General features: G+C 42.0%; 2 protein-coding genes across 2 annotated transcripts; one reads left to right on the forward strand and one right to left on the reverse strand.

The window, feature by feature from the left end:
- Positions 1-437: 437 nt before the first annotated feature.
- Positions 438-9,051, reverse strand: haus3 (HAUS augmin-like complex, subunit 3). Its single transcript, XM_083993533.1, has 6 exons — positions 8,990-9,051; positions 7,037-8,071; positions 6,722-6,931; positions 4,553-4,785; positions 1,991-2,276; positions 438-970 (listed from the first exon to the last, which is right to left on the reverse strand). The coding sequence occupies exons 2-6, from the start codon at positions 8,033-8,035 to the stop codon at positions 746-748; spliced, it is 1,953 nt and encodes a 650-aa protein (XP_083849659.1). The 5' UTR covers positions 8,036-8,071; positions 8,990-9,051; the 3' UTR covers positions 438-745.
- A 289-nt stretch (positions 9,052-9,340) lies between these two features.
- LOC311002038 (prostaglandin reductase 1-like) lies at positions 9,341-14,471 on the forward strand. Its single transcript, XM_083993239.1, has 9 exons — positions 9,341-9,359; positions 9,976-10,126; positions 10,213-10,258; positions 10,379-10,438; positions 10,881-11,048; positions 13,065-13,338; positions 13,419-13,521; positions 14,041-14,159; positions 14,299-14,471. Exons 2-9 carry the CDS (start codon positions 10,021-10,023, stop codon positions 14,407-14,409), a joined length of 987 nt encoding a protein of 328 aa, XP_083849365.1. The 5' UTR covers positions 9,341-9,359; positions 9,976-10,020; the 3' UTR covers positions 14,410-14,471.
- The last annotated feature ends 2,894 nt before the right edge of the window (positions 14,472-17,365 follow it).

The following is a 17,365-nucleotide window of genomic DNA, read 5'->3' on the forward strand; positions in this document are numbered from 1 at the left end:
CTTTGCCTGCGAGTGTGGGAGTCGTTCCTCTGGGACTGAAGAACAGCCAGGATCTTCTGGGCCGCTTGAGACAGAGGTCCTGAGTACAACCTGCTGCTGCTGGAGCGCTCCATCTCTCCCTAGCAGAGCTGCTCTTACTCTCCCTACCTGTGGAATCTCAATGGACAAAGGGACAAACCGAGAGTCAGGTCAGTAACACAAAGACCTGGTTTAAAATGGTGATTTACTTAGTTATGGCAAGTTTGCCTCTTAGCTTTCAGGAATATCAAATAAATTCACAAATAAACTTACATAACTGTTTACTTTATTTGTTAGGTGACTTTAAGAGGAAACAGGAAATATTAGAACATCATAAGACACTAAGTTCAAAACTTTTTCTGTTATTACTTTGTTAAATTCATAGTTTAAAATAGGTACTCAGATTAATCAGTCACAAAACAGGCAGCACTGTTGTTACACAACAAAATATTCTCCCATGTTGAGTGTTGTCCCAAAGATGAGTCAATGAGGACTCAGGGGGATGATCTCCATCTCCCACACAAACCAAGTGAAGGTTCAAACTCTGAGTAAATTCCACACTTTGTAGCAGAGCAGGGCTTCATCAGTAAACCGTCCTCAGTGCACTTCTGAGATCAGCATCTCTTGGAGCTTTAATCACACAAGTTGTCTCCCTCAGCTCAGAAATTAGACATCGAGTTTGAGCCGGCTGGAAAAAGCTCCCCATCGACTCTGGTAGCTTTGACTGTCATTGCCCTCTCCTCGCTGCCATTTTGCTCTCCAGATCTTCCACGATTTTCTGCAATAGGCGGGCATCCAAGTGAAAATAGATGTATAATTGTCTCTCTCGCCTGAGGAGGGCATTACGCTCCAGCTGAGAACGTTTGGTTTTAACCTCCCCCATGATTTCTTGCATCACATGCTGCAAACTCTGCAGCTGAGTCTCTGCTTCCACAAGCTTTGCTGTCAGCTCCTGGAAAGACAAAGTGAAGAATGAGAAATGAACAAAGAAGTGGAACAAGAAGAGTCTTAGTGAGCAAAAACCAACCTATTAGCCAGCTTTTAACGACAAATAAGGAATATGCAGATACGATTAGGGCTGCAACTAACCATTATTTTCATTATCGATTAACCTGTCAATTATGTAAACGATTAGTTGTTCGGTCAATAAAATGTTAAAAAATGTCAGTGTTTCCCAAACCACAAGATGACGTCCTCAAATGTCTTGTTTTGTCCACAAACCAAAGAGATACTTAGTTTATTGTCATAAAGGAACAAAGAAACCAGAAATATTCACATTTAAGAAGCTGAAATCAGAGAATTTGGACTTTTTTTTCCTTAAAAAACTGTTGTTAAAAACTAATTGTTGCAGCTATAGATATGATCAATTCTGCCATTATGTAAGTAAGTTACTGGTAAATATTTCTATTAAATGAGATGTGATGTTTGATTAAAGAAAATCTCAACTAATCCAGAGGGAATATGATGCAAGTATACAGTTTCTAATGTGTTGTTGTTGTTGTGTAACTTCATTGACACAAACAGATTGATAGACACTGGTGTATGATGTCATGTTGGCTATGAACTGAGGTGGTGGGACAATGAGCAAAATTCAACATACATGTCTATGAGCTGCTTTAGAGAAGTAGGGACAGAACAGATAGAGATGAGAATGTGGCAATAACAAACAACACAATAACATTAAAACAGCATCAAATCAAAATTCCTTGTGTCAGAGAGCAAAGCAAAGCATTTTTTCACACAGTGCTTTTACACTAAAAACACCCGTGTCTCTCTACATTAAGTACTTGACAGTATGATTTGTTATCAGTGTGAAAAGGAAACACATTGTGCCACCAGCTTCCCTCACCATTAGTGATGAGTAATTTAAAACTCGACTGACTCACATCAAGGATTGCCTCTGAAACGCACTCTGAATGGATTGATGGACTGAAGTGACGTGTGCCATGAAATAAAAAGGAAACCAACCCACCTGTGCATTGGGGCAGAGCAGCTCCTGGTCAGTTACGGCCGTTGGACGTACCTGCGGCCCCATGACCAGCTGCTGGAGCTCTGTGTACATGGCCCTGTGGAGCGCCTCGCAGTCGCCATTGAGACGAGCAGCGATGTAGTACTGTTCGCGACCGGCGCCGGCCAGAGCGTCTCGGGTTACCTGGAGATTGCCTCCCAGGTCACACGCAGCCTGGTCCAATGCTTCATATGTCCGGAAAGGTTCAGCTCGACCACGGTCTGAACTGTGGTCGAGGATCTGGAGCAGCCTGAAGAAAACAATGCATTAATACGGAGCTACAGTCCAAAGTGAGACACCTGGCACATAAACAATACAGGCCTTGAAGCGGTGGTGACAAGTACTTCTGAAATGCTGACACTAGAGAAACATAACTACAACAAATATGAACAGGCAATTTTAGACCTCAGCCTGCTTAAAGGGATAGTTCAATGTTTTGGCAAATTGGCCCATTGCCATAATCCCTATAGTTTTAGGAGTAGGTTCGTTACCTTTAATTGTCGGTGCAAGCTGTTTTTAGAACTGCAAGCTGCTCAGAGCTACGCTACTTATTATCATCTTTTTTCTTTTCTATTTTTTCTCTCAAATACCCGTAATTTTTCATTATATCATTTAATAAGACTCCACTATGTGCAGGGCTGTACGCTTAGCTTTTTCACTAGGAGCACAGGTGCTCCTAAATGAAAAAATTTAGGAGCACAGAAAAAATTTAGGAGCACTATCAAATTTCATAAATAACACAATTTTATTATTAACACTACACGTGCACTCATTATACACACACAGTGCCATCATAAGGCCAACTGCTCTGTCATTTAAACACAGAACATCTTTGTCACACAGTGTAGGGATGAAAATTATCGATTAATTAATTAATTGTTAGTTGATAGACTTTATTGATTGATTAACGATTAATTGAGGAATTTAAGCTGAAGAGTCCTTATACATGGCTCTATTTGTTAGTTAGCACAATGAAAAATGTTTAAGTAACACGTTATTTAACCTTTAAATAATGTTGAAGGTCAAATGTGACCCATTTTTACATTTGAGAACAGTAAAAACACCCTAAACATTTTTCCTCTGCCTTTAAGTTGACTTCTAATGTGACCAAGCATGGGGTCATACATGGAAGTATTTCAACTTTTTTTTTTTTTTTTTACTTGTTCTATGACCAACACCATATTTGATACCGGTGAAATGGTCTTTCCTGCCACTACACTTGATATTAACTCTATTTAACTACTTAAATCACAATAGCATAAACTGATTTGTTGAACTCAGCCTGATGTAAACATTAATAAAACTCACACAGGCAGCTCCAATTTGTCCCTGTGTGATGTCCAGGGACAGGTCAGGACAGTCTGAAGACAGAGAGCTCTGAGGTTGAAGTTTATAATAATTAAATTAAACGTGAGACTGTGATCACATGTCAGCTGTTCAGCTGCAGCAGAGGAAACGCCTCCAGGAGCGCTTTTTTTTTTATTTTTTAATGAAGCTCCGGTAGCGACCCGGCTGAAATACGGCGGGATACTGTAAACCAGTGGTCCCCAACCACCGGGCCGCGGACCGGTACCGGTCCGTGGATCATTTGGTACCGGGCCGCAGAAAGATGAAATGAAAATGAAAAAAAAAAAAATCGTTTGTTTCATCTATTTCACACTTCCGGTCGTTTTATTTTGAAAATGTTGCCACTTCCGTTTGTGCATCTTCCCAGTGCTGCGCAATTGACAGGCAAATGACAGGCAATTGACAGGCAGGCACAAACGTAAAAGAGTGAAAAACACACGTCGCCGGGCCGGGAAAAACTCAATAATGAGACGACAGAAGACCCGACGCCTTCCAACAAGAAGAAAGCTGTTCTAAAAGAAAAAGCACGAGTCCTGTTTAAATTACGGGTTCATTGCAACAGGTGATTCACATGCTCCAACGCAATGTGTGTGCGGGACCCGGCCGGCTCTCTGCCGCTTCATCACTTCACAGAAAACTTCTCTCCCTGCGTTCTGGATTTAAGCAGAATATCCTGAGATCGCCACAAAAGCACGGAAAACCTGCTTCCATTACAAACATATTATGTTTGTGAAACGGAGTTTTCTGCAGTTTCAGCAGCAAAACGAAATGACAGAGTAGACAGGACCCGAGATGACAGACGGAGCATCACCCCCGGATGACGGACATTATAATTGTGATACTATATTATGGTGAGTTGTAACAAAGAACGTAAACGTAAGAGAAAACTAGGCTATGTGAACGTGTAGTCCTGTTTATACAGTAGGCCTACATGTAATGTAAACAGGAGAACGTACGCTACCCCCCGCCCCCGCCCCCGAAGAGAACGGCCGCCATGTTATAATTTTATCATAATAAGGCAGCTAACCTATGTTGTATGACATGTTGCAGGAATGTCAAAGACTATTTCTTTTTTGCTGCTTAAAACTCAAATAAAGATATTGTAGGAAAAAAATGCTGACACTGAGGAAAAAGTATAAAGCTTTGGCTCTAACACAGGAGAGTTTGAGTGTTTTTCACCTGCTGAAGGCTGCGTCCTTGCAGCTGATAATGGGGTTGGGCCTGGGGTTAATAGCCAGATCAGGGTGTGACAGGGAGTCAATCCTGAGGGTTGCTGCTTCACCTTCCTTCACCATTCTGCTGTTTACTTCGTCCAGCTGCTTCAGACACGTCTTCCACCGCCTCAGCTCCATCTCCTGAGCCAGAAGGACCAGGTCAAAGGACGCCTTCTGACGGAGCAGGTAGTCTCGAACCTGGGTGGAGAGGTTTACATTTCATTTTCAACTGTGGTTGTTTTTTTGTTTCCATGCTTCTTCTCTTACAATGAGATGTAGTTTCATATCATCAGTTCACATGGTTTTTATGTTGTTTTTATTTTTATTTTTCTCTCTCTCTTTTTTAGTGTTTCCAATTTTTACTATTTTGGGTCTGATTTTAATTTTCTAAAATTTTTATGTTTTTTTCCCCCCGTTTCCAATTCTTACTGTTAAATGTTTTGTTTTTATGTAAAGCACATTGAGTTCCCCCTAGGTATGAAATGCGCTATATCTGCCTTGCCTTGCCTTATGGACACATAGCTTAAAATCATGCCTTTTTTTTTTTAATCTCAGATGAATTCTTGATTATTTATACATTAGTATGATCTAAAAGCAAAGCATAACATCTCCATCACTGTGGTGTTTACAGGATATCTGCAGGTTTCAGCAAGTCAAATTTAAGACTTTTTAAGACCTTTTTAATGCCACCTTGAATGAAATTTAAGACCGAAAAAAAGAATAAAAAAATCCTATAAATATAAGCGATGGTTGGGGATCCCACTGTACTACAACCTCAATGACAATCAGTCAAGTTTACTTATTGTCTGTTATTAATAAACAAACTGATAATCAATACAAAACTAGAAAAAGCACCAAGGAAGAAAGGAAGGATTCTGCGCGCGACTGACACTGAAATCACTCACACAACTTTTACTCAAGGACAATGGTAAAATTAGCTGTTCTAAGTATTGAAATGAGTAGGAGGGCATACAGGTGCATCTCAATGAATTAGAATAAATGTAGACAAAATGTAAGGAAAAAATACCAATTTAAAAAAGCATTTTTAATATGGAAATGTTTGCTTTCTGATAAGTTTGTCCATATATATATATATATATATATATATATATATATATATATATATATATATATATATATATATATATATATATATGTATATTTTATTTATTGAGATGCACCTGTATACCTGTCTGAAGATGCATACTGTATACCTGCAAACTCAGAAGGGGTGAAAAAGTCACCAAAAATGTGTGATTTTAACACATAAATGAAGCATTCTGGTGTACTCTGAGAAGAACATTAAGGGAACATTTGTTTCAGATAAAAAAAAAAGCACATTGACTGAGGTTCCTATCATTGTAAGGCAACCAGGCAAGAGTGGCTGAAGTGAATGAAACTTAAACTGAACTCAGTGGACAGCAAAAACAAATCTCATATTTTAAATCTAGGGGTCTGGACCAGCCATTCAAGGACCCGTTTCTTCTGCTATGGGTGGGGGTGGGGGGGGCATGTCCGTGCAGTGGTGCACCGCGGACATGCACGAAAAAAAAAAAACGAATGCGCGCCGCCATATGCGCTCAGACCGCGCCGCGGCCACTCGGACCAACAGGTCCGCTCGGCCCAACGTCAACAACGGCTAGAGACAGAACGCGACTTGGCGTATCACTGCCTCCATTGAGTGACTGAGTGAGTCCTGTCACCGGGTTCATACGCGCAGGCAGGCCAGGGTTGCCAGATAGAGCGAAAAATATCCCCCACAATATTACTTTTTTTCCTTCACTGATTAGCGGGAGAAATTACTGATCTGGTTGAGAGCAGCATTAGTAAACCACAACAAAAACACGTGTAGCCTTTCCCCCCCCTCATTTTTCCCACTGACGGAAATCCGTCGTGGCAAGGAGAACTTTAATCCATGAATTTAAGACCATTGAGTACTGTATTTAAGACCATCTTAGAAATTTCTGATAGATTTAATACTTTTTAAGGCCTTAATTTTAGATACATGAATTTAAGACTTTTTAAGACTTTTTAAGGATCCGCGGATACCCTGGTTTACTAGCTGGCCCTGAACTGTTTGACTGCACAAAATAGTAATACATTTGAGGTGAGATGTGAGACATCATCTACTAACCTGGTCCTGCCTGGAGGTGTAGTAGTCCTGCCTGGCCACTTGCAGAGCCAGGTCCCCTCTCACTACTGGCACATTTAGCAGCCTGGCCGACTCCCTAAGTGCAGTGGGCACCGGTCCGTGAAGCAGAGCCTCCAGCTCGGCCTCCACTGCTTGCAGCTCCTTCTTGGACACAACTTCACGCACTTGCAGGAGAGAGGAGGTGGAAATGCTCTGACAAAGCAAAGATGATGAGAGAGTGCATGAGTGAGCGGTAATGCCATTTACAAAAGACAAGAATACAGACCACACTGACGAACTAAGATGTGTTTGCCTCACCTTGGTATGAGACGAGCTCTGAGAGAGAAAATCCAGCCCGGCCTTGACGCTCCTCTCCTCTGCCATGGCCTGCATCAGTTGGTGTTGGGTCACAATGTGAGACCACTGCAGTCTGGCCATCTCCGTCCTCCTCCGCTCCACCACTCGACGCTCACTCTCTCTCCCCTTTTGCTCCATCTCTTTCTCCTCTTCGGCCTCACAACAGCTGAGGTCCAGGACCTGGAAGCGCTCGGAGCAAGACGTCTCCACGATGTCTGAGATGCCCTGGAAGAAATGCTTCTGAGTGAAGGTGGTGAGTGTTTTGGTGTTGAGCTCCTCCTGATGCAGGAAGGGATCCAGGGGCATTTGAGAGAGGAGGGCAGCGGAGCCTTTGGAGACTGAGGGGGTTGGTGGCACCACAGGTTCTCCATTTATATTTTGCTTTGGGAAATATGAAGCGAGCTTGCTCACCTCATCTGTGAGGTTTTGCAACAGAGCGTTGGTGTCAGCGTTCTCGGCCCCAATAAAACTACTGGTCTCCTTCAGCTTACACGCAGCAGTTTCCAGCCTCGCATTGAGTCGCAGGTCAACATCTGCACGGGATGTGGCCAGAAGCTGCAGCCTGTTATGGCGTCGCTGCTTCAGCTCTTTCTCTTTACGCAGCGCCTGGAGCTCTGCCTCCAACTCCTCTATGGTCACGTGCCCCTCTGCGGCAAACGCAGAGGATGAAGATGAAGAAGAAGAAGAATGCCCATCTGGTGGGCCAATGGTTTTTAGGACCTCGCCCAAGGCTGCTTCATCCAGAATTGGTTTGCCGGATTTCCGTATCTCCTGAAAAGCGCGTACCTCCTCCGCGGTGAGAACATTGTTCTGGGTGAGCGTCCGACAGACAAAACGCAAGAAGTGGAGGTTCTCCGGAGCGCAGTCGAACAGCCAGTCGAACTCTGACCCCTTCAGAGATGATGCATTGGGATAACCCAGGCGGCCCAGCGCCTCCACAAAGTGGCCACCGTTCAACATGGTGGTTCAGCGACCCTTTTCCCCTTTGTTACTGTGCTAGACAGTCACACAGCAGCACCATGTGGATTACAGAGAATTAGGTGAAAACAAATACAAAACAAGGTAACAGGAAAAAGTTATATTAGCTGTATGAAACGCTATTAATGAATACTACTAACATTATGAACTTAGAATCAACTGAGAGGTGTTTCAAATGGTTGAGACTAAAGATTAACACTTCTCAAAACAATACATAATAAAGTAATATGATCACAAACAAACGGCAATAATCCTGAAAAAAAACCCTCTTTAATACAGCTTTAATCAAATCTGAACATTATAATCAAAGTCCTGTCCAAACCTTTCTACCACAACTGGTCCAGACCATAGAGGTCCAGACAGGCATACCTCCTTCTTTTAGACATGAAACAAAACACCACACGAGACAGTTCATGAAACCATTTAAAAACAAAAGCAAAAAAAAAGCAAACCTATATGGCTCTTAATCACATTATAACTGTATTACTGACACAGTGAAGTGTATGAAAAACAGTATCAAAAAGTTAGTCAAATAATTCATATTTAATCTCAACTGTACGACATGACTGCTAGTTAACTTACACTATGGTGGTTGTGAATGGACCTGTGTCTGAGCTGCGGTCCGACCAACATTATGTTACGATATTACGTTACGAGAAAAAAAAGGAAAACTCAATTGATATATTTTCTCCCTGGTATCAAAGCGTCTTTAGCTCCAACTTTTAAACTCGGGTTGAAGCAACAATGAACTGGAATCAAACAAACAGCCGTTGACTTCTTCAGCTAAAGTTAACCGTTGCTATGAAACGTCAGCTAGAACAAAGCTAGAAGAATGTAAACGTTAGCTAGCACGGTGCTAACTACGACGGTATCGAAAATAATTACTTTAATGTGTTACTGTATCAATATAAGTTAACTTGGTACTGCATTACTTACTTGTTTTTGCTCTGTGTCGTTAACCCTCCTTCCTGGCTGGTTAGCTGCTGTCCGCGCCAAACATCCAAACGGTCTTCTTCTTCTTTGCTCCAAAATGGCGGAGGAGGTGAATCAGCGCCACCAATGGCCGAGGAGGAGCTCTGACCAGAGACGCTGCACGCAGGGACAAACTAGAACGTCCTCCGTCATTACGTCGGAGGTAGCGCTGAACGTCCAGCCAATCAGACGTCCGGCTGAAGCCTGTTTCCCGCCCTCTCTCCTCCCCATGCTTTCAACCAGCAGCAGCCACAGCAGCAGCAGCATTGGGAGCCTATCCGCACTGAGCGCTCTCAACTTCTGCCATTTCATTGTGGGCAGCTGCGACTGGTAAGTCATATGAATGAAGCTGGGAGCTGTTTGTGATACAACCTGTTTAAATGACCTAGATTAACCTGCTATTTTAGGAAAGAGAAGGCATCACAGTGAATGCACGGACTTTCACTGCAGGAGAGCAGAGAGTTCACTTCCCACTTCTACTCTTTGCTCTATCGAATCAACAATCAGAGTTATGTAACTGATAAAAGTCATATTGATATTATAACATAAACGTGTTAACTTGTTATTTTTGATCTACATTGTAAACTGATATTGCAGGACCTGCTGGTTCCTGTTTGTAGGTGTATAGGCGTTGTTGTTGGTGTGTAGGCTTAGTGTGCTTGTGTTAAAGGTGAATACATTCCTTTTGAATTACTGTTTTGTTTTCCAGACTCTGGATTCACAATAAAACTGCATGAACATATAATTATAAACCAGGGAATATGCCACAACCTGAGGCCTGAGGGGATAGGCTACTCATTCATTTATTTATCACCTACTGTATACAGTGCCACTGCTGCTCATGCTGCTTTTAACAGGACACTAATGTACTACTGATGTAGTTTTAATGCACTGGATAACCAAAAGTTGATTTCACAGAGTCTTTTGTGTCACTTTCTTGGATGAAATAGGTTGTTTTTTTTGTGAGGAAGCCATCACACCCCAGATACCCAGTCATGGTCCAGGCAAAGACGTGGATCCTAACCAAGCACTTTGAAGGCTTCCCCAAGGACAGCAACTTTGAGCTCAAGGTGGAGGAGCTCCCCGAGCCCAAAGATGGAGGTAAGGTCATTCTTTTCTTAACTGAGTTACATACAGCTTATTTACACACTTAAACCTTGTTTTTTTTTCACTCTTTCTTGTTGCAGAAGTGCTTTTGGAGGCTGTGTTTCTCAGCGTGGACCCGTACATGAGGTGAGCAGAGTCTGAGAAATGTTCAGGATGATCACTGGGGCTCCTCTAACATTACAAACTAATTTCTTAATGGAAAAAATGTGCATAAAGTGTAACGTAATGCTGCGTTTGTCTCATCAGGCCGTTCAGCAGAGTCCGCATGCAAGAAGGCGAAGTGATGATCGGAACTCAAGTGGCCAAGTAATGAAAACACACACACACAGAGGAAGTAGTCTTTAATCTGCCATGATGCACTGCATGCCTGATGTTTCCTCTAAACAGAGCAGGATCTACACCTGCTGTTCATTACTGCAGCCTTTGATTCCCAGTGACTGGAGAGTGAAATTGGACCATTGAAATGTTCTTGGCAGCGTGATCAGACGCTCCATCTGTGTCAGTGGGAATGTTTTTGTGTTGATAAACATGACGAATGAACGACTCGGTGGCCAAACTTTTTCCAAACCACGTCAAAATAACCAGTTCATTCAACCCAATGTGGTGGGGTTTTTCTTTACTGTGTTGTGCAGAATGAACTTGAACTGAGTTTTATTTGTTGTGTCTATGCCGTACATATGATACAATGGATTTAATTGGCTAAAAAGTGAGACAGGTTGTAACTGTTTGTTTGTTTTTTACTCCGTAGAGTGATCCAGAGTAAAAATCCAGCATTTCCCGTGGGAAGCCATGTCGTCGGTCGTGGCGGCTGGAGAAGCCACACAGTCTGCGATGGGACAGACCTCATTCCCATCATGCCTGACTGGCCTCAAGACGTCTCGTTGTCGCTGGCTCTGGGCACCATCGGCATGCCAGGGTAGGACAGATGCTGAGGCATTAAAGGGATAGTTCACCCTAGAATGATATTTCGCTCATTATCTACTCACCCTCATGTTGACTAAGGGCTGGAAGAATTTTCAGAGTCCACCGTCCCTTCTCTGAGTTACAGGGGGTCTTGGCGTAGCAGTGCATTTCAATGCAACGGTTGCAAAGGGACACCAGAGCTCTTCGTAAAAAAACACACACACAAAAAAACATCCAAATACCTCCATGATGCTCGTATGTAATGTCCGTCTTGTGCTGAAGCCCCAAATTGCGTAATTGTCCCGAAAAAAATTAAATAAGTCTATATTTTAAGCTTGTTTGTAGCGGAAGCTTCTCGAAGCTCCTCTTCCTGGTCCGTCCAAATCTCGCTTGATTTGCACCGGCGTCAGTGCGGTTACTGCGAATCACGCGAGATTTGGACGGACCAGGAAGAGGAGCTTCGAGAAGCTTCCGCTACAAACAAGCTTAAAATATAGACTTATTTAATTTTTTTCGGGACAATTACGCAATTTGGGGCTTCAGCACAAGACGGACATTACATACGAGCATCATGGAGGTATTTGGATGTTTTTTTGTGTGTGTGTTTTTTTACGAAGAGCTCTGGTGTCCCTTTGCAACCGTTGCATTGAAATGCACTGCTACGCCAAGACCCCCTGTAACTCAGAGAAGGGACGGTGGACTCTGAAAATTCTTCCAGCCCTTAGTCAACATGAGGGTGAGTAGATAATGAGCGAAATATCATTCTAGGGTGAACTATCCCTTTAAGCTATGATTTCTACCCAGTGTGTTGCTGCCGAGTCAAAGATACAGTTCAAATAGCACATACACTAACAGCTTTCATAAATAGCCTACAGGAAGCTGCAAGCGCTAAAAAGCAGAAAGCTGCTTTTGTTTGAAACCAGAAATAGATAACTGGTGAGCTTGGGCAGCTCCCATGTGTAAAAGTGTGTATTAAAGGGATACTTCACCCAAAATCGATAGTTCACCAGTTTTCTACTCACCGTCATGCCAAGGAAGGGTTTGGAGAACTTTTGGAGTCATCAAAACGCTTTTGGAGTTCCAGGGGGGTCCGGCTGGCAATGGATTTTCATATAATGGTGGCGGATTGAGTTCACTTTTTAATCGTCCAAAACACACACTATGAAACATCCAGATACCTCCATACTGCTCGTCTGTACTGACCCAAGTGTCCTGAAGCCGCCACATGAAAAAGTTGTTTGGAAAAAATTTATTTGATCTCTGTTTTTATCCTTGTTGTAGTAGTAGCTCCCAGTGGCTGCGAGATATTCTTCTGTGTTTACATCATACATCCAATGGTTTACAACGACGAACGAACATCTCGCAGCAAATCTCGTGCATGCGCACAAACATCAACAGAGCCACTGGGAGCTGCTGCTACAACAAAGCTAAAAACAGAGATCAAATAAATTTTTTCCGAACAACTTTTTCATGTGGCGGCTTCAGGACACTTGGGTCAGTACAGATGAGCAGTATGGAGGTATCTGGATGTTTCATAGTGTGTGTTTTGGACGATTCAAAAGTGAACTCTATCCGCCGCCATTATATGAAAATCCGTTGCCAATCCAAAAGCGTTTTGATGACTCCAAAAGTTCTCCAAACCCTTCCTTGGCGTGACGGCGAGTAGAAAATTGGTGAATTGTCGATTTTTGGGTGAGATTACTCATCTGAAAAATCTGTTTCCTGCTTAACTCTGGAGAAGGGAGAGTGTGGTTCCTCAGCTGTCTTAGACACTCTCATCTCAGGAGAACAGCTGGACTTTGTCTTCCTTCGAGAAAATAAACAGGTCAGGCTCCAGATGTTTTGTTCGCTGGCGAGCTGAAGTCACCTTAAACACACTGATAGCCTCTCGCCATGGAAGTGATTACAGAGAGTTTATTTCTACAAAAGGTCACGGAGGCTCCAGCGGAGAACTTAAAGAAAAACAACACACCCTCTCTTGCTTTTCAGCTATTTAGAGGTTGAGTTTCCCCTCTTTCTCCGTCTCCAGACTCACAGCGCTGTACGGGATCGAGGAGGTCTTGGGACTCCAGAAAGGCGAGACCCTGCTGGTGAACGCCGCGGCGGGGGCGGTGGGCTCCGTGGTGGGACAGATCGCCAAGCTCAAGGGCTGCAAGGTGGTGGGTTCAGCCGGGTCTGACGCCAAGGTGGCCTTCCTGAAGGAGCTGGGCTTCGACGAGGCCTTCAACTACAAGACCGTCGGATCGCTGGAGGAGGCGCTGAAGAAGGCTTCTCCAGACGGATACGACTGCTTATTCGAAAATGTAAGAAACGGAAATGTTCAATTACTTACTTCCTAATTTGTTTTCAGCTCGTTTTGTGCTCACGTCTGTCTTGGTTTCAGGTGGGAGGCGCTTTTTCAACTGTGGCCTTGCAACAAATGAAGAACTTTGGAAGAATAGCTGTGTGCGGGAGCATCTCCGTGTACGACACCACGCCGCAGACAGGTGTGAACTTCACTTCCTTTTTTTAAATATAGTTTTTATTCCACCTGATTTGCTGATTTACTTTAAAGGGGACATATTATGCAAAATTCACTTTTTCATTGAATTTACTTGAATAAACTGTATTCAAGTCCCCCCCCCCCACACACACACACTGTTTTCCTTACAGGCATATAAGTTCAAAGTAAATACATATGAGTGAGGAAAGAAATAATAATTAAAGAAGATAATAATAATAATAATAATAATAATAATAATAATAATAATATTGAAAATTTTCCATGTAGCTGTATGATGATTATTCATACACATTATCACACATCGCACATCCCTGCTTTAATTTTCTGTAAGTTAGTCTTACTTTACCACACTAGATGCCAGATTGATGCCAAACACAGTGAAGTGCAGCCACGGATGTGTAAACTGCCCATGTAGTAACACCTTTGTTCACTAGAGGGCGCTACAGCGATACAGAAAAAGTTTCCTCAACGTCTTTCTTCAACATCTTTCTCTCTTTCTCAGGCCCGTATCCTCATCTGACCATGATTTTCAAGCAGCTGAAGATGGAGGGCTTCATGCAAAGCAGGTGGGAGCACAAGCATCCCGAGTCCCTGAAGAGGCTGATGGGATGGCTGAAGGAGGTTAGTGACTGAAAACGACCCATCACAACGCCTGATATGATACAGGAACGTCATCGTGGTCGATAAATATTAATGATTTGCCCACGTTTCTGATGAATCGTTTGTGAGTTTCTGTTCTAATCTGCTGTGCTTCTTGCAGGGCAAGCTGCAGACCCGGGAGCACGTCACAAAAGGATTTGAAAACATGCCAGCTGCTTTTATGGGCTTGCTGCAGGGAGACAACATCGGCAAGGCGATCGTCGCAGTCTGATGTGAACCGTAGGATCAGTAGAGACGGAGCAGTATTACCTACAATTTACTACAATTTACTATTACAGAAATCATACATGAAGGACTAAGCAATATAGCTTCATACAACCAAACATATATTTTCATACTAACATGTCAATGTATCACATTTAAATGATTTTGTAGCCACAATAATAAAACATTACACATGAGAGCACTCCTGTAATTAAGTCATAAGGAAATTGTGATTTACAATGTTTACTTTTAGTTGATGATTCACTATTAAAGCATTAAAACTGTTTACCTGCTAACATTCAGAAATTGGATTGACTTGATTGAGCTTGATTCATTCTGCTACATTTGGGTTTTCATTCATAAATCCAATACTAGTTGCACTCACTGTTAGTTTTCTTTTTTTTAATTAATGTTTTGACAGCAGCAGCAGCACATGCTAGCTGCTGAAACATTCATTTTCTGTAACGCAATTAACCAAGCGCTTTGTATTAGGTGAGCATTTTTATATAAATAATACAATTTGTTTATCTTTTTTCAAGTCACGTCTTTCATTTATGTTGTTGGGCTTCATTATTATTGTAGACTTTAATTTTACTAACGTCCTCCTACATTTAAATCCAGTGGAGAAGAGGGGAAATAAACTCCATTCAAAATGTGTGATCCTTTCATTTGTTAAAGGGAGCGGAGTCTGGATAAAAGAGCAGGCAGGCGCTGTTTGCCTCCTGCTGCCAAGTGGATCTTTTTGTTTCATCAGGAAACAGATTGTATTTTTAGCAGCTAATCTGAATTTCATAAGGTTGTGGAAGGCCTCAGCTCCATGGTTACATGGGATAGGCCAGTTTTAGTCCAACCAGATCTACCCACTGTGCCATAGAAGGGTTGGTCTTTATTATTATTATGATCAGTATGATATATGATGATTATAATAATGTTATTAACCAGCATTATACTGTTCAAAGTGGAGCTGGTTTTAATGACTTTGAATTATATTGGGTTAAGTTTGAGCTCAAACTGCAGAAACAACGCCGCTTTGAATAATTTAAAAATAGTCAACCCGAGGAGTTAAAACTTCTTAGACATGATGTAATGACCTGAGTCACTTGCGGTACTTTACGTCAGAGGGCGGTACGGTAGCCCAGAGGAATCGAGCTGCGCACGCTGAGGTCGTTTACGGTAAAACCAAGAAAGTGTCATGTCATTGTGACTGGAATCACTGCTCACCGCGTTTCCTGTTTTTACAAATACTTACGAGATGGGAATAAAATAAAATAACGTTCACCATAACAAATCATTATTCAACCTATCATAATAAGATATATTTATGTATAATAGATTGATCCGATTGGTCCAGTTGGTCAGATAATAACTAAGTAATCGTGTGTTTTGCGACTGTTTCACAGATAATTTAGAAACTGGAGGATTTTCACTCGGCTTTTTCCACAACATGCAACATCTTAATCTGCAGGTGGTTTTAAAAAATGGTCCGTCCGACGTGGAAACATTGAGGAGTCAAGCTACGAACAAACAAAACAAAACAAAAGTCTGACGTAGTTGTTACCTTTCAAAATAAACGTCTACGTCTAGTAAACTCACAGGTTCAATAATCCTACAAACAAGTAAAAGTCTTTCATTTAACACCCTGTCTGAGTAAAAATGGAAAAGTCATATCTACAAAGTGATGAAAGTAAACGGAAACTGTCATTTGTGACTGATAATATCTGACATTGCTAAATGTGACTGATAATATCTGACATTGCTTGTTGATGCAACATCACATAGAGAGGTTGCTTTTCAAAATGAGCCCATTTTCAATTGCTTTATTTAAGGTGAACTACTTAAAGCAGAAGTAAGCGATCCGGTCGTTTTGGCTAATGCTGCGTTCCAGGCAGGCTTTTGAAACCGTAAATTACATAGATATATAAAAACGTTTATATATCTATGGTAAATTACAGCTTCAAGTCACAACTTACGACTTTGTAGCGTTCCAGGCAACCCACTCGTGTTTTTCCGACCTGTTTTACCGGTGAAACTGCACTATAACGGCCACTCACGTCTGACCCGTGAACTCGTACCAGATCGAACTGGTATGACTTCACAGGTCGGAAAAACACGAGTTACGAGTTGCCTTGAACGCACCATAACAGTCCTCGTCCCTACGTCACCACATTCACACAGCCCTGCATGCTGTTCTCTCTCCTCATTGGATAAAAACTGTAGGATACGAGAAAAGTTTTCTCCCCGGCTCAGAGCAGAGCAGAGTGACTGAGAGACCCGTGTTTCAGTCCAAACACTCTATGTAAGTGATTGCTGTCGGAAGATATAACTATTTAAGACTTATATTAACACAAATATATCACTTACTTCTGCTTTAAGGAGACCTCTGGGTCTTAGCCAAAAGTCCTGACCTTTAATAGTATGTTCTCTAAAACTCCACCTCTCTAAACAGAAGGAATGATTATTTAATCAATAAGAGTCAGCTGCCACACCGAGTGGTAGCTGATGCCATCAGTTACTTTGGACCTCCTTTTCAGACAATGGTATTTATGTACCTTGAACTGTTTGTTTATCTGCAACTGTCATGCACTCAAGGCTCAGTCATTCTGACAGTAGGTGTCCAGCATGTGTGATAACGTCCGCCCTCACAATTAACCCTCAGGGAGGGTAAATTACTTAACATATTAGGAGGTAGAAAATACACTACAATTGCTTAATGTGACTGATAATATCTGACATTGCTTAATGTTGATGCAACATCACATAGAGAGGATTTTACTGTTGCTTGTCAAAATGAGCCCATTTTCAATTTCTTTATTTAAGGTGAACTACTTTAGTTTAGTTTAGACTGAGAGATAAGTCTCCCCAAAGGATAACAGAATAAACCTGACAGGCCGTGATATGAAAATAAAAACAATATAAAGTTCTAACATGAAAAACTTATTGCCATCAATGTTAATGTTGTCTTT

The sequence above is a fragment of the Trachurus trachurus genome, assembly GCF_905171665.1.
Source record: "Trachurus trachurus genome assembly, chromosome: 18".
NCBI classification, from domain to species: Eukaryota; Metazoa; Chordata; class Actinopteri; order Carangiformes; family Carangidae; genus Trachurus; species Trachurus trachurus.

What these genes read in the sequence shown, in the direction of transcription:
- LOC311002038 (XM_083993239.1), top strand. Translation starts at nt 10,021, where the DNA reads ATGGTCCAGGCAAAGACGTGGATCCTAACCAAGCACTTTGAAGGCTTC. An exon ending in CCCCGAGCCCAAAGATGGAG is followed by an intron (nt 10,127 to 10,212) that starts GTAAGGTCATTC and finishes TTCTTGTTGCAG; the next exon opens with AAGTGCTTTTGGAGGCTGTG. An exon ending in ACGACTGCTTATTCGAAAAT is followed by an intron (nt 13,339 to 13,418) that starts GTAAGAAACGGA and finishes TCTTGGTTTCAG; the next exon opens with GTGGGAGGCGCTTTTTCAAC.
- haus3 (XM_083993533.1), bottom strand. Translation starts at nt 8,035, where the DNA reads ATGTTGAACGGTGGCCACTTTGTGGAGGCGCTGGGCCGCCTGGGTTAT. An exon ending in AAGGACGCAGCCTTCAGCAG is followed by an intron (nt 2,277 to 4,552) that starts GTGAAAAACACT and finishes TGTTTTCTTCAG; the next exon opens with GCTGCTCCAGATCCTCGACC. An exon ending in TGCTCTGCCCCAATGCACAG is followed by an intron (nt 971 to 1,990) that starts GTGGGTTGGTTT and finishes TTGTCTTTCCAG; the next exon opens with GAGCTGACAGCAAAGCTTGT.